Source organism: Dermacentor andersoni, chromosome 11, assembly GCF_023375885.2.
Source record: "Dermacentor andersoni chromosome 11, qqDerAnde1_hic_scaffold, whole genome shotgun sequence".
NCBI lineage: Eukaryota > Metazoa > Arthropoda > Arachnida > Ixodida > Ixodidae > Dermacentor > Dermacentor andersoni.
The window spans coordinates 94,287,027-94,311,260 of NC_092824.1; the positions used below are offsets into that span (position 1 = coordinate 94,287,027).

Here is a 24,234-nt window from a genome sequence, read left to right on the forward strand (position 1 = left end):
AGAGTGCTTGTAAATTTGGAAAAGCATTCCTTGTCCACAGTTTAATCAGGAGAGCATGTGTAGTTTAAGGCAAGAAACAAAACTACAATTCACAGCTGGCTCACTGCACTTCATGTGCTCTACTTTAGTGTATCCCACATCTGTATTGATCCTGTAAGGAAGTGATAAGTATCTGCAAAAAGTGAAATTATTGAAGTGCCTCTGTCTGCCCTGACTTTTCTTATGATAATTTCTACTTGTCAAGAGACTTGTGTCACGTAAGCACCGATTTTCGTCCCCTCATTGCTTATTTCAGTGCAACTTTCACATATTGATGGTGACAGCATGTCAATTGAAGGCCACAGAAAGGAAGATAATATGATGTATCCTTGCATTAACAAGTTACTTTAATAATTAAGTCACGCTAGTTAGCCAAAAAACAACAGCAACGACTTTGACCACATTCACATGGAATAAATGCTCCTCTGCCCTTGTGTGTTGCCAGATAATGCAAACGCTGACAGCGACCTCCCTGCACCACCTGTTGTCAAGAAAGTAGCCGTGGGACCACTGCTTCATCGGCGTCAACTTGCAGCCATGTACCGTCGTCGCTTCATGCGCAACACCCGGAACTACAAGGGACTCTTTTGTGAGGTGTGGAAGTTTTTTTAGCAGTATCTTAGAACCAGTGCCATTGGTTTGGCACTTCAAACAAAGTGCTTAAGATTTATATTGTCACATTGTAGGTGAGAGGGGCAATGGTGAAGAAGCAAATACTGCCATAAATAAGTGAGTTGAGAATCTAGCTCATTATTGGGCCAACTTGTGCCCAGAAAAGCAATGCTCAAACTACAGCGAAGGTGGCGAGCACAGTCCTCAGTCATATGTAATCTGTACAACACCATTTGTGATGCACATGTGCGCTGATCAGTCATGCCTCTTTTGCTGTAGAATTGACAATGTTCAAGAAATTTAAGGTACAGTAAGCAAACCTTGTGCTGAAAAATTTGATAACAGTGATAACTCAGTGAAAAATGGTCACTAACAAATGCTCATTGGGCACTAAAAGCACTTCTTACCTGTTGCAGTAGTAGTGATACTAAAAGTAGTGTTGTGAAAAAGAATTTCGCAGATCTGTGTATGTCTGAGAGCCCACAGAGTCATATGGTGAATTGCTGTTACACCTCCCTTTCTGAGCAATTGTGTGTAGTCTTGTACACAAGATAAACTGAAAATGTGCCCAATTAGTGCAGTCAAATATGGGAATCTATAAAGGTGCAGAGCTCCAGTATGCTGTAATATAAAACTGCCATTGCTTTACCAGCTTTCTCTGTACCAATGTCGAAATATACATATTTTTAATTAATGCTTATATTGACTGCGTGAAGCAAGAAAAACTCACTAAAGAACTTCAACAGCAGCAAGAGGCCTGTAATTCAACATCTTCCCATCGTGTACGCTTTCTTAGTAAGCTGCACATTTGGTCAATCTCAAAGCTGGGAATATTGGTCAGACTTGCATTGAAAACTAAAAAAGGCATATGATCAACCCGTAACATATATTTACTGTCAAACAAACTCATGCAACAGAAGTGATGAGTGAGGAGCCGGGAAGTAGAGGACAGAATATTGATGCAAGCACTGCAGTTATGATTTATTCCAACCAACACAGGTACTGCATAAAAACATGGCATTAAACAAGATATGCCACCAAAAAAACTGTTATCTACATGTAAAATTTTATTCAGTATTGGTCCCTTGTATAGAAAGAAGAGCAATCTATACTTGCCTCTCTCGTTTTCTTAACATGTTGCATCCCAAAATCTGACAGCAAGCATAAACTGATGGCAAACAAGAGGGTTTGTGAGGCAATCCAGAATAAAAGCAGAAACTGCATGCAACATATTTTCAATGTATATTCTACACTCCACAGTAGTTATCCTGTTATTGTAGTCGAAGTGGATATCATAGCATACTTGGTCATACGCATGCTTTTTCAAAGACGCCTGCAGCAATTTCGTATGTCCTCCTGTGCTCTTGTCTTGAAAACCAATTCACCACCTGTTGTTGCCTTGGTCACTGCTCTAGATAATCCTTCCTGCTCTGTTTGTGTTGCTGGCCCTGCTGTTCACATTACTGATCCCACCGATGTCCGAAGAACCGCCCCTGGAGCTAACGCCTTGGGTTTATGGCCCGCCAAACTACGTCTTTTATGGGTGAGGATGGAGCGCTTTTGTTCGCACTTGCCAGGGCCCGAAAACTATTGCCATGCACTTAGCAGCCTAACCAGCTTTGGTTTTACTGCTATTATGACTGTATACACAGCTATGTTGTGTAAGCTATACTTATGGCATGTGTTGTCACTGTAGACTATTGTGGTAGCTCCTTGTTGACGATCATTGTCATGTCACATTTGAAAAGTGACATGGAATGAATAACTAAACGTGAAGAACGAGCCTGAGTACTGAGCATCACACTTTGGCTCTTCAGTTTTGGAAGTAGATTCACTGTGGTGGTTCATTGGTTATGGCATTGTGCTGCAGAGCATGAGGTCGCAGGTTTGACTCCTAGCCACCAATGCAGCACTAGGATGGGGGAAAAATGCAAGAGTGCTTGTCTGCTTAAGTTAAGTGTTAGTTAAAGAACATGCTGTGGTCAAAATTAATCTAGAACCCTCCACTACAATATGTCTTATAGCTCCAGTATTACTTTTAAACAGCAAAGCCCACAAATGATATGTAAATCAATAAATCAAAAGTTCAGTCTTTTTGTTTTTGCTACAATGATACAGTGAAATGTATTTCTGAGTGTACGTTATAAACTGTAACAGTAATCTGCTAAGCTTTCTAGCATAAACATGTGATTCTATGCTGGTCTCCTTCACTTTGTCAAAATTATGACGAGATTGCTAGAATTGGGTAGTGTCTGATATTGGGATTTGCTTTAGTTTAGATACAGTGTGCATACCGAGGCACAAGCTGCAGTGGAGAGGCACACTTAACACATGGCCGTTTGTTCCTTCCAGCTCTGAAGACACATCCAGCCCATTGGCAAAAAAGTACACAGATGCCCTCCTGTCTAGAACTGGCCTCGGGGCACGCTGTGTTAAAGGGGAACCCCTGAGGTTAGTATTGCTGTATGTAGTATTGGTGTGGCAGTATGTAGTACAGTAGGCTTTCGCTAATTCGATTTCCGTTAATTTGAATTCTTCGTTAGTTCGATCCCGACCCAAGGTCTCGGCCAGCGTCCATGCATTTCTGTGGACCCAAACTTTCGTCATTTTGATCCTAAAATTGACATTTACTCGATAATTCGAACTTGACCAGTCCGCGCGCATGCGCCCGACCCCTATGGTGATCCCAATAGTGACCCCTTTAGTTGCACCATCTGTATTGGCGGAGCTTAGGGTACATTGAGTGTGTTTAACACACGTCATCTCCCGTCGAAAATTCCCATCTTCGGCCTGCCCTAGGAAGATTTTAAAGCAATAACCGTAGCTATTTACGTGATTCTAATACGTGCCTTTTTTTTGCAAGTACATTGGGCCAGAAATTGCCTACTGGTGCAATTGGATACAAAACCAAAACTGCCTTTGTGGCGTTTGTATGCTTTACTGTGCAACACATGTGTACTGCGGCAAAGTTTAGGCTAAGACACTGGGTACTATTGTGCAATGCCTATTAGACCTTTGTCCCTTTCTCTTGCTAAAAATTGGGTGCGCATTATATTTGTGCTTTTCTTCAGAGCTTTCATGTCATTTCTACATTAATTTTCTATATTGGACACATTGAAAATGGGCACCCGTTTGATTAGGGGGCATGTTATATTGGGGGAAAATGCTGTCAAGGGAATCGGCAATGTGTCCGGGCGTTTTTTCTGCGTCTTGTTTAATTTTGAAACCCCAGATAATTCGATAAATTACTTTGGGCCCATCAGGGTCGAATGAACGGAAGTCTACTGTATTGGTATTGCTGTGGTGCTTCCTTCACAGGAGGAGGTTGTACAGTATGGTCCCCTCTTGAAGGGAACGCTCAGTTCAAACTTAGTCATTGATTGCAGCTGAGGTATAACGTGAAGGCATGCAGGTTATACTAATATGCATAGCTATATGCCTGACACTTCACAGGATGCTTCTAATACCTCACTTTTTTGTGATAGAGTTGAACAAGTGTTATTTTCAGTAAAATGTGTTGCTGGGTGAGTGTGTGGAATACTAAGAAATGTATATTAGCACTACAGGGAATTGCTTTTTTTGCTTACTTTATCACCATTTAGGTGTCCTCTTTAACAGTGGACCATAGTGTACATTTCTGGTAATTTCTGTAAACTAATTAACAGGCCTTATTGATAAATTGTAACATTGCATTTGCACATTGTTAAAATGCACAATATGCATTATATGTGCTGATGTTCACAGGAAAGTTCTATGTAATGACCTATAAAGTCCCAAATAACCCTGTAAGTGGAGCCAATGTTCAGCCATGATTGTTTGATACAGGGCCAATCTGGTTCAACATTGTGCCAACATTAGGTTATCTTCCTGTGTTGGTAGAAGTATGCTCATAAATCGCTCCAGCCCATTTGCACATTTTTTTAAAATGGTGATGCAGCCTCACTGCAAAATAGCACTAGCAGATAAAATGACATCTGTGTTTATTATTGCCCATGATGTTGCATGTTATTCATGCAGTGGCCTGGGGTGTGGCGACATGGCAAATGCGAGTGTCTCAGTGCCTGGTGCACCTTACGGCTATGAATCCTTCGAGGGTGGCGGTACTTGCACTTGTGCAAGCGGGGCACAGCAGTGCATGCTCAACGCAGGTGGCCCCACGCCACCTGCTGTCCGCACTGCCACTACCGATGTTCTGCTTAATGTGACTGGCCGTGATGTCTCCGATTGGATTGTTAAAACCTGGAATCCCTACCACAAGACAAGGTATGCTCTTTTGATTGTAATGCATAAGGCTTTACTAGTTCTGTATTTGCATGAACGTAATGCTATCGTAAATATAGTGAAGTATTTAGCCAGTACATATATTTATTAGCGTTATTACTCTAGCAAATACTAGGATGAAATACCAAATGACATCACTGGAGCTGGTTACATCTGGTGATGCTGTTCTCAACCAAACCACATGGGCTTATGGCATTTCTTGGTTGTATGCACTTAACTATAACTTGGCATGATGGTTATTGAGGAAAAAAAAATGTCTTACAACATGTTTAAAGTCAGAAAGTGTGGAACAGCTGAAAAATGTTCCAGCATAGTTTTGTTTGAACACAGCATCACTAGATGGTCCCACCCATGCTGCTGTCCGTGTTTTTGCCCACTATTTACTTGTCTCTTGGTAACAGTTTGCTTGATGAACACAACGGCGACGACGACGACAACAACAACAACAACAACAACAACAACAACAACAACAACAACAACAATAATAATAATAATAATAATCTTTATTACATCCAGTCAATGCAAACTATCTTTAGTGTGGCCGTATTGTGGGCTCTTTAACATGGTCTGATGCACACGCGTGCAGGGCACTCTGTATGTGCATTGTATGTCTGTGCAGTGAAGCCACCTAAACGCACATCTCTATAGTAGATTGGGCCATTGAAGGTAAACTGAGGGTCATAGATAAGCATTCTTGCTGCAGTTGTCTTCTTTGCACTGTTGTCTCCATTCCCCTTCGTTATGTTGAGTTGCACTATTGGCGTTTGAATATTCAAACGTCTCAAAATTAAGGAGTTGCTCTACCATGTGACTTATTTGCCTAGTGGCTGAAGAAAGTAATTCTGTGCCAATATTTGTGTCACGTACAGTAGATATGGCAAAGCAACTAAACTACTTGACTCACTGTCAAGTTTGGACTGTGGGAAACAGGAGCGTCATCGCAATGCATAGGTGCATTCAGTTCTGCAAATATTATGTCATTTCAGATTTGGCGGTGTCCAGTTCGGAGTAAAAAATCACCTGACTTCTATCAACATCACCGCTGTTGAGGAAGCTGTTTCTAAACTGGGTGCCCCTGGTGGTCTCAACCTCTCGGCAGCAGTCCTTACCTTGCGTCGTGGCGTTGACAGCTCCAGAGTGCAGGACAACGTCAAGGTTTGTTCTCTGCAACTATTAATGTGAGATTCTCCTGGTTGCAGTCACGCAATCTACATACAACACCACTGGTAGCCGTTTTGAATGTGGAAGAGTACTTTGTAAAGAATGTTGTTGCATTGTGCACAGCTGGGACCTCGCATGTTTTATAAGCTCAGGGGAAGTGGGACTTGAATGGCACTGCAGCAACTAAGCTCTTGGATTCAAAAGCTAATGACCCAGCAGAGGTAATACAAAATATGAGCAGAGTTCAGTGATTTCTCCAGCTCTGAACTCATTCACTATGACCCCCTTTAAATGTGCCTAGACTTCGTTTTTTATCCTCTTACCTGTAAATAGCACCATGGTTCACCTTTCTATGCCTGTCTCTTTTGTTGTATCAGTCTTTTTACTGCCATCTTTCTCCTTAGGCTTTTCTATCCATCGTTACCTTCCCCTGGTAGAGTTGCATGTAGAAGGTTATGCACCTGTCAGCATTAACCTCTGCTTCTCCTTAAACACTTTCTCTACTTCTTTCCATTGAGATTAAAGGTTGCATACAGGCAGTTGCCCTAAAGTTACTGTCATCTTTGCTCTTAACTTTCAAAAAGAGTGTTACTAGTTCAAAGCAACTGACTCTTGTGAACTGAATCGTAACAGGTGTGGTTCAACAACAAGGGCTGGGTATCCTCGGTGGCATACATGAATGCCATCAACAACGTAATGCTACGGGCACACCTGCCAACCCAGGCTGATGCCAGCTACTACGGCATGTCGGTCATCAACCATCCGATGAATTTTACTCAAGACCAGCTTCAGGACGAACTACTGTGAGTTGCCCACATGTTGTTCACACTTCAAGTCCATTTCTATGAGTGATAGTTGGTAATTGTGTTGTTGGTTAGGAACCTAACTGATGATGCTAAAGAAACCTACAACTTCACAATAATTTTTTATCTCTTGGATCTGGTCTATATGGTTTCTCTATGCTTTATTTCCAGCATTGCATTAGAACAGTAGCATAGGTTAGAGAAGAAATGTGGGTTCACAGTGCTTTTATAGGCGAATTTAATGTTATTTTTTTTGTAGGACTCATTTAGGGCATCTGAATGGAACAAATAATCGGTGGCCTATAAAGTGAGAGTCGACAGACACTAGGGCTAGTTGAATGTACTTGGTAGCAGTAGAGAATTAAGGGAATGATGTAGTTGTTAAATTTGCTGGTATAGGACAGGCAGATGTTACAGGACATGAGCTGCAGGAGTCAGTTTTGATGAGAACTCATATAGCTCATGAAGGAATAAGCTGTCTCAATCCAGCTTATTCGAAGGAGGTATAAAAACTTATCAGTTTAGCTTGTTTATTATCTTCACTTCATGCGCAGGAAGCGAGGTGGCCTGAGCCTGCTCCATGCGACATGTGTCATCTTTGCCATGTCCTTTGTGCCGGCCAGCTTTGTCATGTTCCTCATCGAAGACCGCACCTCGGGTTCTCAGCACCTGCAGTTTGTGAGTGGCCTCAAGCCGTTCCTCTACTGGATTGGCACCTACACCTGGGATCTGGTAACCACCTTCCCCATTTTATGTATTTACTTATTCAGGTGAAAGCCGTAGATGGCTCATGGGTAGAAAATTTGGCCGTCCGGTGTTATGGCACCAACATTAAATGGCACCAAAATTGGGGGTCAAACCCTCAACCTTTGGCGGGAGTCGAACCCCCGACCTTTGGTGTTATTCTGATGTAGGTGTGTGCTCAGGAAAAAGTGAAGAACTCTCGAAACTAGAGGCAACCAGTCAAGTCATATCAAAGAGTTTGATGAAAAAGACATGCTGAAATAACTAATATGCTCCTAGTTGTTATTCCATTTGATTTTAGTGTATGCATGTGCATCTTCTAAACTGAGCCACTTTGGTAGCTCAGTGGCTTGGCATCCTCTCACTGAACACAAGGTTACGAGTTCGACATGCGACTGCTGTGGCTGCATTCTGATGTGGGGGGGGAGGTGAATCCAAAATCTCTAAATTATATTAAGGAAGCCCAGGTAGCCAAATTAATCCCGAGGCCCCCACTATGGACATTAAACACCAGGATATGACTTGACTTATCCCCATAGCTGAAAGAAATAAAATGCTTGAAGGGCTTTTCTAAACAGCCAGTGTGTTCAAGCATAAGTGACAGATAAATGTTCGAAAAACTGTGCACTGGAGTCTGGGAATTCGATGTCTATGCTGTTGAATCCTTTCTGAATTACAAACAGATTTGAAACTGCAGTGTGGCACACTCTTTCAAATGTTACCACTGGTCTTTCAACGACTTGCCTTTGCAGTGCAACTACATTGTGCCTGCTGTGTTGTGCATCTTCATCTTCATGGCGTTCAAGGAAGAAGCGTACGTCTCCCATGACAACATTGGTGGGCTGGTCCTCCTCTTGTTGCTTTATGGGTGAGCAAGCGTTTAATTTCTTGCTTATGGAGAGTACTTTCTGTATGGTTAGGGTTGCATGTTAAGCCTTTTGGTATGTCATTTAGACATGAAGAAAATACCCTTATCAAAAGCCCAGGCACTGTCGTAATTCAATTTATATTTTGTAACAAAATGGTCACATGTCACTTTTGTGTGTAACAATCCAATCAATTAAAAGGCTTATAGGATGCTGGAAACTTGATCAGGGCTGAACAAGGAAAGCCTCAGCTTGGAGCCAGTGTTTTTACAAAATGGCTGGTCTTCATCAGTGCTCTAATGTCAAAACAACAATGTCAAGACGTGATAGTCCCTGATGAAAAGGGTACAGTGTCAGAGCACAAAATCAGGGTACATCAGGGTACAACATCAGGGCATGTCAGGATATGTGGTCAGGGCAGCAGCGTCAGGACAGCAATGTCAGGATGTTGTGTTGTTTTTCTGATAAAGACAAGCTTCCTTGTTCACCAGCAAAATTTACAAAGGAACAATGGGCAACAATGTCAAGTTGTGAACAGTGGCCAAACAAGGGAAGTTTCAGATTGGAGTCAGTGTCCTGACAAGGGCACTAGTCTTCGTCAGGGCAGTAGTTTCAAAACAACAATGTTTGGACAGCAACATTAGGATGTGATGTTTCTTGACGAAGAGGGTACAGTTTCAGAGTATAACATCTGGATATGTCATCAGATCACCAATGTCAGGAGAAAAATGTCAAGATGTGAGGTTGTTGTCATGACACTAACAAGCTCCTTTATCACCAGCAAAATTGACAAACGAACAACGGGCAACAACATCAGGATGTGAATGTTGCCCTGATGAGGGCAACGTCCCTTGTCAAAACATTAACTTCAGGCTTAGGCTTTCCTTGTTCAACAGCTGTTGATCACTTTTGTGCGTTACAGGAATTTACGTCTTACACGTGGCATACATGTTTCTTTTACTGTACTGACATTTCGCAGGTGGTCCAGCATTCCGCTGATGTACCCGTCGTCATTCATCTTCAGCGTGCCTAGCTCTGCATTCGTCACACTTGCTTGCTGCAACCTTTTTGTTGGGATTGTCAGCACGGTCTCCACATATGTGTTGGAGCTTTTTGATGACAAGGTACATTGGATTCTTTCCTAGTGTCTCCCTTCCACTCACAATGTGCTTAACATGTTATAATCATGTACATGTTTACAATGGTATGTGTAAATGTTACATGTAACAATGCTTTGGTTTGGGCTCGGCATTTTATCAAACACTCTGCACTGATACATGAAAACGGGTGCATACATTTAGATGTCGACAGATGTGGTTGCTCAGACTCATTCCATGCAGCAATTAAATAGCATTGTCACATTTCATTTCACATGCATTGTGTCAACTGGCTGCTATAGCTGCTTAGCTACTGGTCATCATGCTTTTGTCCAGAAATAGTTTGCATTTGCGAGGCCCATGAGCATGCATCTACATTCCCTTTGTTAGTGTGGTGTACATCACATTCGTATTCTCTAAGTTGGTGTTTATTTATTTGTTTATTTTGTTAGCCAGTCAGTAGGTTAGTTTCTTACTCTCTAGGCCACAAGGGCATTACAAAGAGGAGTGGAAATAACCTAATATCAGTGACAGCGATTGTGAAGGTGAAAGTGTCATCGTTGGCAGTGATGGAAGCAGCAAGGTAGTTTCAGTCGCTGCTAGCTTGCAGGACAAAAGAATCAAAGTATGCATTAGTGCAACTTGTGGCAATACAAATTTTGAGGCTGTAATTACTGCAGTACGTATGATGTATATGTCAGCTGAAGCAGAAGCTAGTCTTTCAAAATTGGGCTAGGACAATAATGATTATGGAACAGACAGATATGAACACTTACAGCGTAATTGCAGGATAGGTAAGTCGAGATTAGCCTTCATTGACAAAACAGTTGCAAATTTGTGGACTCCAAGTACTTTGGGCTCATACTTTAGCTGCTCATACTTTTGCCTTCTGCTTTGGCTCTAGGCTTTGGCTAAATACCTTGACGATATACCTTACTGCATATATTGGTCTCAAAGTACTTAGGCTTCATATTATGCCACATGCATTAGCCTATTTTGACTATACTTTGGCCTTGTGCTTTGGCTGCAGGTTGTGGCTGCATACCTTGCCGCAAACTTTGACATCAGAGTACTTTGACCTTATACTTCGGCTGCATACTTTACACTGATACTTTGTCTGCCCATTTGTTAATGTTGTTGGCTCCAGGCTTTGGCTGCATACTTTGACTGCATACCTTTCTGTATACTTTTATCTCGGAGTACTTAGGCTTTACAATTTGGCTGCATATTTTGGTCTCATACTTTGGCTGCATACTTTGATAGCATACCTTGGCTGCATACTCTGGCCTCAGAGTACTTCAGCTTCATACTTTGGCCACATACTTTGGCCTCAGAGTACTTCAGCATCATACTTTGGCCGCTTACTTTAATCTCATACTTTGTTCTCAGGGTTAATAATAAAACCTGTGTTAGCAGTCAGTAGCATATGGTGTGATCTTCTGTCGTCACCTCCTCTGCTGTGCTGCAGTTGTGTTTGGTGATCCTGCTGTACTGTGTTCGCAGGAGCTGCAGTCCATAGCTCAAATCCTGCGCAAGGTGTTCCTGGTGCTCCCGCAGTACTGTTTGGGGCGAGGTCTAATGGACATGTTCTCCAACCATCTCACAGCTGAGGCTCTAGCACGATTTGGTAGGTCATCTTTCTCAAGGGCATTCACTGCTATTGAGAAATCATGTGGTTTTTTGTTTTCTTGTAAGGACAGACTTTGATAGCCAGTAACTACTTTTGTTAACATGCACTCACCTTGAGACAGAACGAAAGAAAGCAGGTATAGGGCCATTGCTAGGATAGTGCTCATCCTGCGTCTGCCTTCTTTTGTCCTATTTTAAGGTGTGCGTTTGTTAAACCTGCAAGTAGGAACTAGCCCTGTAACACATTCTTGTAAGTAAAATTTTTATGAACTAAATGCTTTATTTACCATAGTCATGCATGGCAGTTCTCTGTTGTTACAGATGCAGTTGCCTTAAGTCTGTGGTTACTTAGTGGTTTGGTGTCGCACTGCTAAGCATGAGGTCGTGGGATCAAATCCCGGCCATGGCAGCTGCATTTCAATGGGCGCGAAATGCAAAAGCATCTGTGTACTTGATTTAGGTGCACATTGAAGAAGCCCAGGTGGTCAAATTTAAGCCGAAGTCCCCCCACTCATTTGGCTCATAAAACGCCATAATTTAATTTAATTTTTTATGTTGCTGGAATCTGTACAAAATTTTATGGTTCATTTTGACCATAAGAAAGCATTGCACAAACGTTTTGGCCTTTTTATCGCCTGTAACTTGCATGAGCACAAACAGACCACAGATGATGCATGCAACGCTACCTTATAACATTACACCTTTTTTTTAACACCTTTTCGTACTTTAATACTGTACTTTTAAATTTGTACCTTAATTTTAAGTTTTAATGTACTAGCAATATTAGTAACCTCTTGCTTACTTGACTGTTATGCTCACAATGCTCTAAAACCCACTATAGCATTACCGACTGTTTAATTAATTGGTCTTGCATTTTAACAGGGCCCCGAAACACTTCTCTAACTAATCATATGATGGCCTCACTATTAAAGGACATCTTCTCATGAATCTCACGCTGCAAAAAAATTTTTTAATCTTTCAACTATAAGTGGAGTTATCAAACGGATACCGAGCGTTCTCTCTCTTTTCATCCTCACTAACGCGATCGGAGCTACACAGCGGAGAAGCTGAGATGGCAAAGCCCCGCACAAAAGTTAGGTGTCGCAGTGATGAAAAATCTCGCCGCAGCACCCCGCGGCAGCTGAGGTAGACTACGCTGTGCAGCACGTTGCTGCCATCTTGGAGGCCATGCGCAGAAGGCACAGCTATGAGCAGTGCAAAGATGAAATGATTTTCCTGTCTTTTTGAGATTGCAGACGTACATATTTCTTATTTTTTAACTCAAGAATTAGCAATTGTGTATTACTGAGAATGCTGTCATGATCACAAAATCAGCCAATAGCGTTGGTCGGCCAGCTGCTTTCGATGTGACGACATTGTGGAAGCGAGGGCAAGCGACTTTTCGCGGTGTTTGATGCAAGCTTTTAAATTCTCTTCTGCATGCAGTGCAGTAATATTTGGCTCACATCTTCGCAGCAGCCTCTACGACAGACCGGCAAGGTTTTCTTACTGTGTTCAAAAAGTGTTTCAGGACACCTTTAACTAGGAGTGCATCACTGCAGAATGCTGCAACAGATAGAAAATGACAAGGATCAGTGCTTTTCTGTTTTGTGTCTGTCTTAGCATTTTATGCTAGTGTAACTTGGTGGAACCCGCTAGGGAGTCCTTTTGTCTGCAGTCATCAATATTATTTATGTTGGAGTAGAATTGTAAAAGAAAATTTCATGTATTTGCAGCGTTTTTACACATTTGAGTGCCGTGTGGATTGTCCCAGGTTTGAAGACCTTCAAGCATCCACTGGAGTGGGACTTCTTGGGCCTTAACCTCGTTAGCCTCGCTGTTCAAGGACTTGTGTACTTCATCTTCACGCTGCTTCTACAGTATCGTTTCTTCGTGCGAAAAAGGTGCATATTCTTACCTGCCTAATTGGGAATTTTTTTCCCCTTTTGCTCAGAAAGGAAAAAATTGCATCAAGACATGGATTTTGGCATTTATGGTTTTGTTTTTAGCAATCAACAAGTTGGCTTGCTGCTTGGGGCTCTCTTGATACATTATTGGGCTGTGAAAAAAACAAAAAAAAAACTGCTTCCTTGGTCTAGACATTTTATCCTTAATAACTAGATGCGCTATTGTAATTCATTGTGTGTGCTTTCCTGGGAGATGTCTTATTGTTTCGCCTAGTTCGATGGATTTGGTTTTTCTTATTACATGCCACCGTGAATGAGTGGCTGTGGTGTTCTGCTGCCGAGCCTAAGGTTGCAGGTTCAACTCCTGGTGCCGCATCTTATAGGGGGGCATAATGCAAAAAATACTCGCGCATTTAGATTTAAGCACGTGTTAAATGTTCCCGGCTGCTCCCAGCTATTCTCAAGTCTCCCCCCTGTGTGCCACCTCTCATGCTGTGCGTCTGCCTGATTTGGTGTTTGCATTTCAGCATAGCATTCCGAATGTTGTACAGTTGAACCTGGTTATAACAAACGTCGATAAAGTGAATTGCTCTCTTTATGAAACGCACGAAGCTTACTAACTGATAGTCACGTAAAATAACTTGATCTTTCATAACAAGCTGCACATTGAGTACATTGAGCTCAAGGTGCCAGCGCCGTAAGGCTATAAAGGGAAATGGGCTGGAGCAGGTATACAAGATTTCGTGCCTAGAGAACACCACTTCTAGTGAAGCGCAGCCAAAATTGCTGCATTTAGTTTTGTCGTCAATAAATAGATTTTTTTCCTTGCTTCTTTTTTCCACTGCAGATAACAAATCCTTATATACAACCAATGTGTCACCAAGTTGAATTCATCATAGATGAATTTAGGTATTATTAATGCTGCGACAAGGCACCATTATTTATTTATTTATTAATTAATTTATTTATTTTGAATACCCTGAAGGCCCCGAAAGGCATTACATAGGAGGGGGGGGATACAATTCACACACGATATGTCAACACAATAAAAACGACTGAAGACAACAATCAAGCACAGATTTCGGTAAAACAGTTTAATATGGTTAAACAGTTGAAACAGTTGATTATTGGGCAGAATTACGTCAGATTGGTGTAAATTTGGGTGATATTGAATTACCTGATACTGAATTGAACTATTTCTTGCGTACAAGCCTGTTTGTTATAAGCAGGTTTGACTGTAGCACATAAATACAAGATTGCATGATATCATAGTTGTCACCTGTGCTGTGCATAACGATGAACATTGCATGAGATTGCATGTTGCACAGCTTGAAAATGAACACAATTGTATGCAACACAATTAGTTTTGTAGCATTTAATTAACCGCTCACTCCACACTAATTCTGGCCTACGCGTTGGCTCTGCATACATCTTCCTGATAGTACAGCTACTCATCAGTGGAGCTTGTATATGGATCTTTTATTACAACAAACTGAAATAGATTTACACTGGTTTGCGAAGTTGTAGCTTTTCGCCATTTTCTTTTCAATACTGAATACAGAGCGGAAGCACTTTCTTGAAACTCCTTTGCATTGCACCTTTTCTTTTGTAGGCAGCTGACGGTGCCCTTCGACCCAAAAGAGCTTGCAGACCAAGATGTCACGCAGGAGAGAGACCGCGTGCTTGCTGGCCAGGCAGATGATTCCATACTCAAAGTGGTCAACCTTACCAAGGTGATGGATGTGAATGGGCAGCAAGAGCCTTCATTGAAATGGAGCAGGCTTTGTCGAATAGGCGGGCGAGGCCTTCAGGAAATGGCAAACAACAGTGTCGGGGCCCCGATCGCCAGTTTAATTTATGGCAGAAAGCAGTGCTGGTTGGATTTCTGATAACTGATTCATTTTCAGCGCTTTGGAAGAAATTAGAAATATTCAGAGAGTAAAAGAGAACAGGACAGGGAAGACGTTGAAGGCCAGACAGTTGAAGACCAGCAACATCCCTGTCCTGCTAATTCTCGTTTACTTGGTTAGGTTAGGTTACGTTAAATTAATTTAGGCGAAATTATTTTCTACCTTTATATTTTCTTTATTCCAAAGTACTGGAAATGCATCAATGCGAGTCTAACTCGCTTCTGAGGCCTCAGTTACACACTGCATGGCATGCGCACAGCTGCAGCTGCTGCCTCCTTGTCCCTTCTTTACCGTTGCATGCCGTAGACAGCAAATAAACCTGTAGCAATCATTTTGATTGATTGATTGATCGATCAATCGATCGATCGATTTATTTATTTATTGATAATGACAGAAAGCTGAGCAAGTTAGTTGGTAGCGATTGTTGATATGAAAAGGCAAGCACACAAAATGTACACAAGGGCATTTGTCGTTTTCATTCCTGTTGTGTCCACATTTTGTACATTTGCCTTTTCAAACCACGGATGATTGATTAATTGAATCGGAAAAAGCAGCACTCACATTTGTGCAGTCGCAAAATAGGCAGGCAATCAGTGGCATTGAAGTGGGGAACATGAATTTTTTTCCCCCTTTTGGCTTTTCTGCATGTCACAATACTATGTCTTGCCCAGGTGTACCAAGCTGGCCAGCACCCTGCTGTGAACCACCTCTGCATCGGCGTCAGGGCGGGTGAATGCTTCGGATTGCTTGGAGTGAATGGTGCTGGGAAGACTACCACGTTCAAGATGCTCACTGGGAACACAGAAGTGACTGAAGGAAATGCCTTCATTTCGGGCTACAGGTACATCATGATGAACTATCAGTTGCCTGCTGCACAGCGGCTGATGCCTTTTCTCACCTCAACTTCCATGACAATGTCTGAGTGCAGCAGATGATGGTAGTCATGAGGGAAAGCTGCCATCCAACATACTGCGTTTCTTGTCTATGTATCGGGTGTTGCACTGATCTTGAAAACTTGAAGTACTGTAAAACTTTGTTCGTGCATTTTAGAATGAATGAATGAATAAATGGAGAAAGCTCCCATTCAGTGTGCTGTATATATGTCGTCATATGTGTTTGATGCCACACTGCTTCAGAATACAGGTATAAATACTATAAAGCTTTGTTTACATCTTCTTGAACAGATGGACGGACAAGCAGGCTGGTGTTGTATGAGCAGGATGATGGTCAGTGATTTAGGTCTTCCATTTAAGCAGACACTGATCTATCTTCATCGCTACTAGGTTGCACTTTGCAGCATATAGAATATAGTTCAAGGCAAAACTACACCTTTGTTTAATGTGCTTGAAACGTCTTACCTTATTGAACATGAAGTGCCTTGCTTTTGCGTCATTTTTCACCTAATTCTGCGAAATTTGTTTTCCTTGCAGTATACGCACCCAAATAGATTTGGCACGACAGAACATTGGCTATTGTCCGCAGTTTGATGCTTTGGACCCTTTGCTCACGGGGTGGGAACACTTGGAATTCTATGCACGGCTTCGTGGAATACCTGAGAAATATGTTCAGAAGGTTTGTATTGGCTTCTATGATTGCTTATTGCATAAAGGAACATGGAACAAGTGTCTTTTTAGTGGCGATTTCTGGTGAAATCATTGCCCACTTGGGTATGTGACCGGCACGTGTACCCAATTGACATGTGGTGCTACTATTCCAGAGCATGCGCAGATGAGTTTTGTGTCATCTTTCTTTTTTCGCCTCAGTGCTTCCTTCAGTTGATAGTCGGCATTTGTGTTGTCCACTTCTCCTGTGTCCATGTCTGCACACCTTACCCTTTTTTGCATTTCAATGTCTGATGTCATGAAGATGGGGTAGGCAGTGGAAAAACCTTCCCCATTGTTTCCAAATGTGCAATAAGCTGGACAGATTTCAGGGTATTGCTCTGTTGGCATTGCAGTCTCCACCATCGTAGTTCACCCAGAAAATTATTTGGATGCCTTTCTCCCTAGGTTGCAGACTGGGGAATTCGCAAACTTGGTCTGCACCGTTACGCTCACCGATGTGCCGGCACCTATTCGGGGGGCAACAAGCGAAAGCTGAACACTGCCATTGCCCTAGTCGGGGATCCGCCATTGGTGTTCCTGGTGAGTGCCAGTCAATTTTCGAAGAGAAATTACCAAAGATATGTTTGGTAGCAAATTATATTAATCTCAGAGGGAGAGTTCTACTGCGGAAACTTGTAGCACATAAACATGCACACCCACACACACACATGTGCACAAACAAACAAACAAACAAACAACATGTACACCTATAACACGCACCCCCCCCACACACATGCACGAACAAACAACCAAACAAACAACCAAACAACCAACCAAACAAACAAACAAAAAGACAGACCGCGAGCTTTAAACTGGGAAGAGCAGGCAGAGCCCAATGTGGAAAAATGTGGCTTAAGAACTCACATAAGTTTATAGGTGTAGAAGCTTGTAATGAGCAACTAAGACAATACCACAGTAAAAAACATAGGGCATACATGACTTCTTGTGGTGCCATCTCACTTTGTGTACTAGCAGTGTATAAGTCAAAATCAAATCATAGGAGTTTAACACGTCAAATCAACTCATGGGCTATCAGCGACGCCTTGTTAGAGGGGCTCCACCAGTTTAACTTTGACCACGTGCACCTAAATCAAAGCATATAAGTGTTTTGGCATTTTGCCGCCATTGAAATGTGGCCATCATGACTTGGAATCGAACCTGTAACATCAGCCACCACGGCAGGGCACAACTGTATAAGCGTGAACTTACTAACCTGTCAATGCGTGTCGAATCCTCTGATTGTTTGAATCTCGCTCATAGGTCGGGAGATTTCTGAAGGGCTTACCCCAGAGGTGCAGGATAGGTTTTCCACCTTACGTCAAGTACCATTTGCTTGGAAGTTTCTTTTTGTATTATTATTTGGTGTAACTCCATGAAACATGCCATACATGTCACGTCCAAACAAGATGAAAGCGGTTGCAGGAAGTTGAGTGACAGTGGCCGAACAAGGGAGACTTCAGGCCTGATCAAATGTTTCGACAGGAGAGCTTGTGTTCGTCAGTGCACCAACTGCTTTCCTTGGTAAATTTAAATAGCTCTTTTTCATTGCATTCAAGAGTTAACTACCATCACCACAAAAGAAGCAAGTGTGTCCCATTCCGCCTCCCTGCTCTCACTAACATAACTTACCTCTCCTTTTCAACAGTTCCTGTTTGTTTACCTAGCCCTCACCTTAACGTTTCCTACCAGCTAAGGCCCCAAAACACTGGCTCCAGGTGGAGCCATGTTCTGATGATCAAGACATGTCATGTGCTTTCACATGAGCTGCTGTAGCTATGATCCTCAAAGCATTTGTTTGGTTCCTCAGTGTCTGGCTCAGGCCTAGCAAAAAATTCTACTTGCAGATGTGATTAAGTTGTTGTTCATATATCTCTATGAAACATTTTCATCTTTTAAGCTTGCATGCATTGGCACAGTGGGAAAAAACAGCTGTGGTATCTGGCATTCCAACATGGGACACGTCTCTTCCCTTCCTGTACTTTCTCGTTTAGGATGAGCCCACGACGGGCATGGATCCTAAGGCTCGCCGTTTCCTGTGGGACTGCATCCTGGACGTTGTACGAGATGGCCGATCAGTGATTCTTACGTCCCACAGGTAAGTCACATTTGAGACACCCCACGTACTGACAAAATGCAACAGAGCCATAGTCATACATTTCGGGGGAAAAAAAAAAGCGGATAAACTTAGTTCCCGAGAAAAATGCATTATCTGCAATGCATTATCTGAACTAATGTCCTTTGCAGTGAATGTATAAGCCTGGAAATAATATGAGCTGGGATCATGTTACTGAACTTCTATTGCTTAGGGTTTCTTGTAAAAAAATGAAGGTTCTTCCGAAATTTCGGGACAAGCTGTCGGCACAAGATTGGAGTGATCTTTACAATTTTATGTGTTGTTTATGCGTGAATACAAACAAATGTGCTCTGCCATGAATGCATAAGCCAAGAGATCTTATTAACCAGGAGTATGTTACTGAGCTTCTATTGTAGCGAGCTCTTTGAGAGGAGTTTTCATCTGGAATTTCTAAAAGGCTTCAGAACAACACAAAATTATTTTTATATTTTTGCATGTTGTCTCAGGTGGGTGGCTCACTGCAGTAAAAACTCTTGGTTTTCCCGTCATTGCTTTGCATTGTGTTTATATTGCCACTGCAGTTCCGTAAAATGGCGCTAGATCTATGTATGCAGTGAAACTTATTCTTGTTCCACTTAAATCTTAAAATGCTCACCTTGCACACTGCAAGGCAGGACTGAGGGAAACAGCAATGTATTTTTGTGGTTTAGTTCAAGGATGGATAGCTTGAAACTAGTGCTGGTCTCAGGATTCCTGCTAAATGAACATACTTTGAACACTGACCTTAATCCTGCAGTCGCACAATGGGCCCTAAAGCGAATAATTAAAACATTAATTAATAGTATTTTGTTTCCTCTGAGTTGTTTCACATCATGATTTGTCATGCAAGTGTAAGTAATCGAGTCACGCAGGTTTGTTTGAAGCAAACAAGAACAAACTAAGTATATAGTACATCATCTAGATTTTATTCTTTTCGTTGATTGTAGTACAAACCTTACAGACAGTTCACATGCCATAATATTGCCTAGTTGAAATGCCATGGAAACTCTTTTGCCGGCATTGATGTTACTGTGGTACACTATTGATCTTATCACGCATTTTTTTCTTGCAGCATGGAAGAGTGTGAAGCATTGTGCAGTCGACTGGCAATTATGGTGAATGGGCAGTTTCGCTGCTTAGGGAGCATACAGCACCTAAAAAACAAGTGAGCCCATTGATTGATTGATTGATTGATTGATTGATTGATTGATTGATTGATTGATTTGGTTAATGTCCTACAGTAATATGGGGCAAGACACTAAATGAGTAGGGTTGGTAATATCAGTGAATCAGTTAGTCGAATAAATGTATCCCGCAAAACGATTAATTGTTGGCCACGTTTCATTTAATTGACTTAAGCGATCTTGAGAGTTTGACGGGAGTGGTGTGAAAGTTTTGAAATCGTATTGCGATGGTGGCGCACGAGTAGTGACTGTTGCACGGCTGTGGTAGAGAGACTGCAGACTGTTTTTCCGAGTCCCGAGTAAAGCCGTGCCAAGCGCTTCCCTCTCTTCCCCCACGCGCCACCACGCCACCCATAACTGGAGGCGTGAAATGCCCTCGCAAAGTCAAGGCATCCTATAGCAACTCAGTCATTGATCGTCAGGCCACTCTGAGCCCACTAAAGATGTGGTACAGCATGCGTGTGGCTTCAAGCATGTATGCTGACATAGCGATGGAGTTCATGTCAGTTCCAGCTAATATATAGCATCCGAGCATCTATTCTAGCATGATGGTTGTGTGGCCATTCAAAGAAGATGGGACAAAGATCCCAGTTGACACTCCTTCACTCTGTAGAAAAGAGCATGTGGTTTCAATGATAAACCAGTAATTTCCTTTTCCCCTGAGCGTATTGCAATTTCTTGCATATTTCAGTTTCACTTCACTTTTCACTTTTGCCATTTCTCTTACTTATTGTTTAACTGCACTGTCCAGGGATTCACTAGTGCCATTCACCTTATTTAATTCTGCACTTAGTGCCATTTTATAACATATACTGCTTATCTTTTGAAAAGCCACTAGTGCCAACTATATTTAGCCCTTAACAACAGTTAAACGTTAAACAGTTAACAGTTAATTTTGACAGTTAAAGATTATACTTTATCAAACGTTTAGACACTTGGGTTCCAAGCTTGCTTCCACCTCTCAAGCATTCAAATAGGATCCTACAAAAGTAGATAACTCTGCAAAAAAGAAGTGAGGCGTGCAGACAGAACACAAGAGTAGAGAAGTGGACAACGCGAACGCCTTCTCTACTTCTCTACTCTTGTGTCCTGTCTACACGCCTCACTTCTTTTTTGCATAATGAATCCTTACCAACTAGCTCAGCTTTCTGTCGCTCTAGATAACTGCGTTTCAAACTTTTTAAAAGCGACTGGCAATAATTTTGATGAATAAATTAATCTACGAACAACCCTGCATTGAAAGTGATTAATCGATTAAAGGCTAAAAATGATGAATGATTATTCGTTAATCGAATAAAATGTTAATCGACCATCCCTATAAGTGGGGTCCCTGGATTAAATGATTAAATATCAGCTGGGATTTTCATGCCGAAATCTAAGCATGACAGCATTCTTGTATGCAGCAGCTGCGACAGGGAGCTGAACTACCAGCAGAATATTGCAGGCACTGAACAACTGCTCTGGGCAGTAACCATATAAGTAATCAGAGCAGCATACTCAAACGTAATTGATAAATTGAGCACTGTTCACCATCCAGCATTGTCTCATTCACTTCTTTAATTGTTTTGGCATTTTAATGCATATAAATATATTATGTCACAAATTGGCCAGTAGCTAGTTCTTGGGCTGTTCCTTGGGCTTTCGGTTTTTCACTTTGCTACTCAGTGTGAAGTAGTGGGTTTGACTCTTAGCCATGGCAGCCACAGTTTGATGGGAGCACAATGCAAAAAGCACTTGCATATTGTCGCGTAGTAGTGATGGTGAATAATACAGCGGCAAATCTGTGAATGATGAAACTAACTTTTATCGGGCGAACTTGTGCCCACAAAAGCAAGTTACATTCAAAGCACAGCGATAGCAACGAACATGGTCAGCAATCATCGAAATCTGATCTGCAGGTCAAGCGTGTAGGCTTTTATACATGAGTCATCGAAGGTTCCAGAGAAATTGCTGGTGCCCACATGTCTTTCAGAAAGTACTACACAATTCGCGTCGCGCGTACATGTAATCAAATTATGCAAATTTCGGTGACACCAGACAGCAGATAGAACCATTGACAACATTTGAGAAACTCCTGATACATACAGGCGCGTCCTGCATTGAGCGATAGCATATGTTAGGTGGTGAAACGCGGTCACCCAATAAAGATGAGCAAGTACACGTGCCAATATTTAGATTCAGGTGCACAGTAAGGATCTCCAGGTGGTTGAAAGTAATCTGGGACCCATCATTATGGCATCTCTTGTAGTTTCTGTGTTTTACTGGTAGTTTACGTGTGGTGTTGTGATAGTTATAGTGATAGTGTTGTGATGGTGCTGATGACTATTGGGTTTTAATGTCTCGGAGAAACACTGGGGCTATCAGAGGTGCCATAATGAATGGTTACTGAAGAACGTAGTGAAGGATTTTAATCAAGGTTGTGTTGTAGTCTAAGCATCCTGAAAGAACTGCTGCACACCTTCCACACAGGTATGGCTCCGGCTACACGGTGACTTTGAAAGTAGGCGGGACCTCGTCGGAGCTTTCCCAAGTTGCCTCCCTGATGGAAAGCTCGTTCGGTGCCGCCGACGCGCAACTGCGGGAGCAGCACCTGAATCAGATGGAGTACCAGATATCGCAGAGCGTGCCGCTCGCGGTCCTGTTCCAACGGCTTGAAGCAGCCCGCGAGAGTTCATCGCTTGACGACTACTCTGTCACACAGACAACGCTTGATCAGGTGAGTCTGGCTTCCAACAGAGTTGCGCAGTTGCATGTAAAAGAGTGAGTCGTTTTGTTTGCTATAGAAACGTGTCTCTGCATGATTCCTGCTTCCATTTGCAGATTCAAAACGCTCCCAGAACTTATAGTGCCAAGATTCTAGCCAACAAGCTAAAACTAGCATCTCTATTCTTTTTGTTATTCCAATTATCTTGATTTGCACAGTGGAAGGGGTGGCAGGATGTCACCTTTCAGTCTGGTCCTTTACCTATCACAAGAATCATAAGCAGGTGTGAGATACTGTCTCAATCTTGCTAGGTCAATTTAGATCAGTTAGGTCAGGTAGATTTTGCAAAAAATTAAACTTATGTGTGACCTGCTGACGACAACTGAGAGATGATGCAATAGAGTGAGACCCAAGTTCAACTGATTTGAACATATTCTGAATGCCATCATTGAGGCTAAAGAAGTTGTATAATGGTATGCATGGATGGACTGATAAAAGAAAGGACTGTGCACTAAAAAATGATGGTTCAACTTGATTAATCAAAGAGAAAACATTATAATCAAATGAATGCATATTTAACAGAAACATGACCTAGGTTCTGTGTCTCGTTTTACATTAGCACTAGTATGCACCCATCAAGCTGTCGTCAGTTTGCCCAGCAACAACACTCTTGTCAAAAAAAGTTGATCGTAGCCGCCAAGTCAGCGGCTGATACTGATTTGACATTACATTGTTTAAAATGCGTGCGTTTGGTGCTGTTCCCAACAGGTGTTCATTAACTTTGCCAAGCAGCAAGGTGATGTCAAAGGTGAGCAGGGGGACGCGGAAAGCGACCTACCATCTCCATTGCCATCTTCGCCAAAGGCCACACACCCTCCCACCAGCCCTGCAGTTGACAAGCTCACGCCCGTCGTCAGCATACGACCGGCTTCCGCTGGCAAGTATAGCTTTCGTCAAAGTATAGCTGTTTTAATTACAGTTTTCATTAGATTTCATTACATTGTATGGCCAAGTTCTCGCCAGATGGTGCCCGTGCATTTTGCGTGTGCATTGGCAGTGATTTCTGAAAGCTAGAATGAAAAAGGGAAAATGAAGGCATTGCGTCATTGCGAGAAATTTTCAGGAATTTCGAAAGGAGTGAGGAAATTGATGTATCCAAGATGTTATTGAAAAATCATCATAGTTATTTGTTCTTATGGCTTTGAATTTGAAGAGTAAGGGTAAATTATAAAGCGTTTCTGAAGCAGGAGCTCACGAATATGTACCGTTAATAGAAGTAGTTTGTGCTTACTATTGTATCAAGCAGTAGCGCCACCGAGAATAATTCTTTTTCTTGGCTGTTCACAACTTAATTATTGGTATGGCTACAGTGCTGACAGGAACCTGCCAAATCAAAAGCCAAGTACATGCATAGTTGTTGAACACCTCTTTAAAGCAGTGTTGAACGGTGCTGTGTGACATGAGTGAATAAGATAATGGCCTGTGTAATTTGTTTTCCTTCTCATTCTTGTTTTCTTGGTTGCAAGGATATGCTTCCATTTGTGTGAGATACACACACTCACAGCACTAGATTATTGTTC

At 42.1% G+C, this 24,234-nt stretch overlaps 1 protein-coding gene across 2 annotated transcripts in view; it reads left to right on the forward strand.

Annotated features, from left to right (window-relative positions):
- LOC126539079 (phospholipid-transporting ATPase ABCA1-like) overlaps window positions 1-24,234 on the forward strand; it is an 88,610-nt gene that overhangs the window by 56,303 nt on the left and 8,073 nt on the right. For both annotated transcript variants that reach the window (XM_072285667.1, XM_072285668.1), the window contains exons 29-47: window positions 485-633; window positions 2,067-2,194; window positions 3,004-3,102; window positions 4,669-4,914; window positions 5,919-6,087; window positions 6,727-6,896; window positions 7,451-7,628; window positions 8,393-8,508; window positions 9,486-9,630; window positions 11,107-11,230; window positions 13,007-13,136; window positions 14,752-14,872; window positions 15,721-15,890; window positions 16,480-16,621; window positions 17,059-17,193; window positions 18,645-18,748; window positions 19,839-19,931; window positions 22,420-22,666; window positions 23,423-23,591. In XM_072285667.1, coding sequence (XP_072141768.1) covers window positions 485-633; window positions 2,067-2,194; window positions 3,004-3,102; window positions 4,669-4,914; window positions 5,919-6,087; window positions 6,727-6,896; window positions 7,451-7,628; window positions 8,393-8,508; window positions 9,486-9,630; window positions 11,107-11,230; window positions 13,007-13,136; window positions 14,752-14,872; window positions 15,721-15,890; window positions 16,480-16,621; window positions 17,059-17,193; window positions 18,645-18,748; window positions 19,839-19,931; window positions 22,420-22,666; window positions 23,423-23,591 — 2,835 coding nt within the window. The remainder of the gene's footprint in view (window positions 1-484; window positions 634-2,066; window positions 2,195-3,003; window positions 3,103-4,668; window positions 4,915-5,918; window positions 6,088-6,726; window positions 6,897-7,450; window positions 7,629-8,392; window positions 8,509-9,485; window positions 9,631-11,106; window positions 11,231-13,006; window positions 13,137-14,751; window positions 14,873-15,720; window positions 15,891-16,479; window positions 16,622-17,058; window positions 17,194-18,644; window positions 18,749-19,838; window positions 19,932-22,419; window positions 22,667-23,422; window positions 23,592-24,234) is intronic.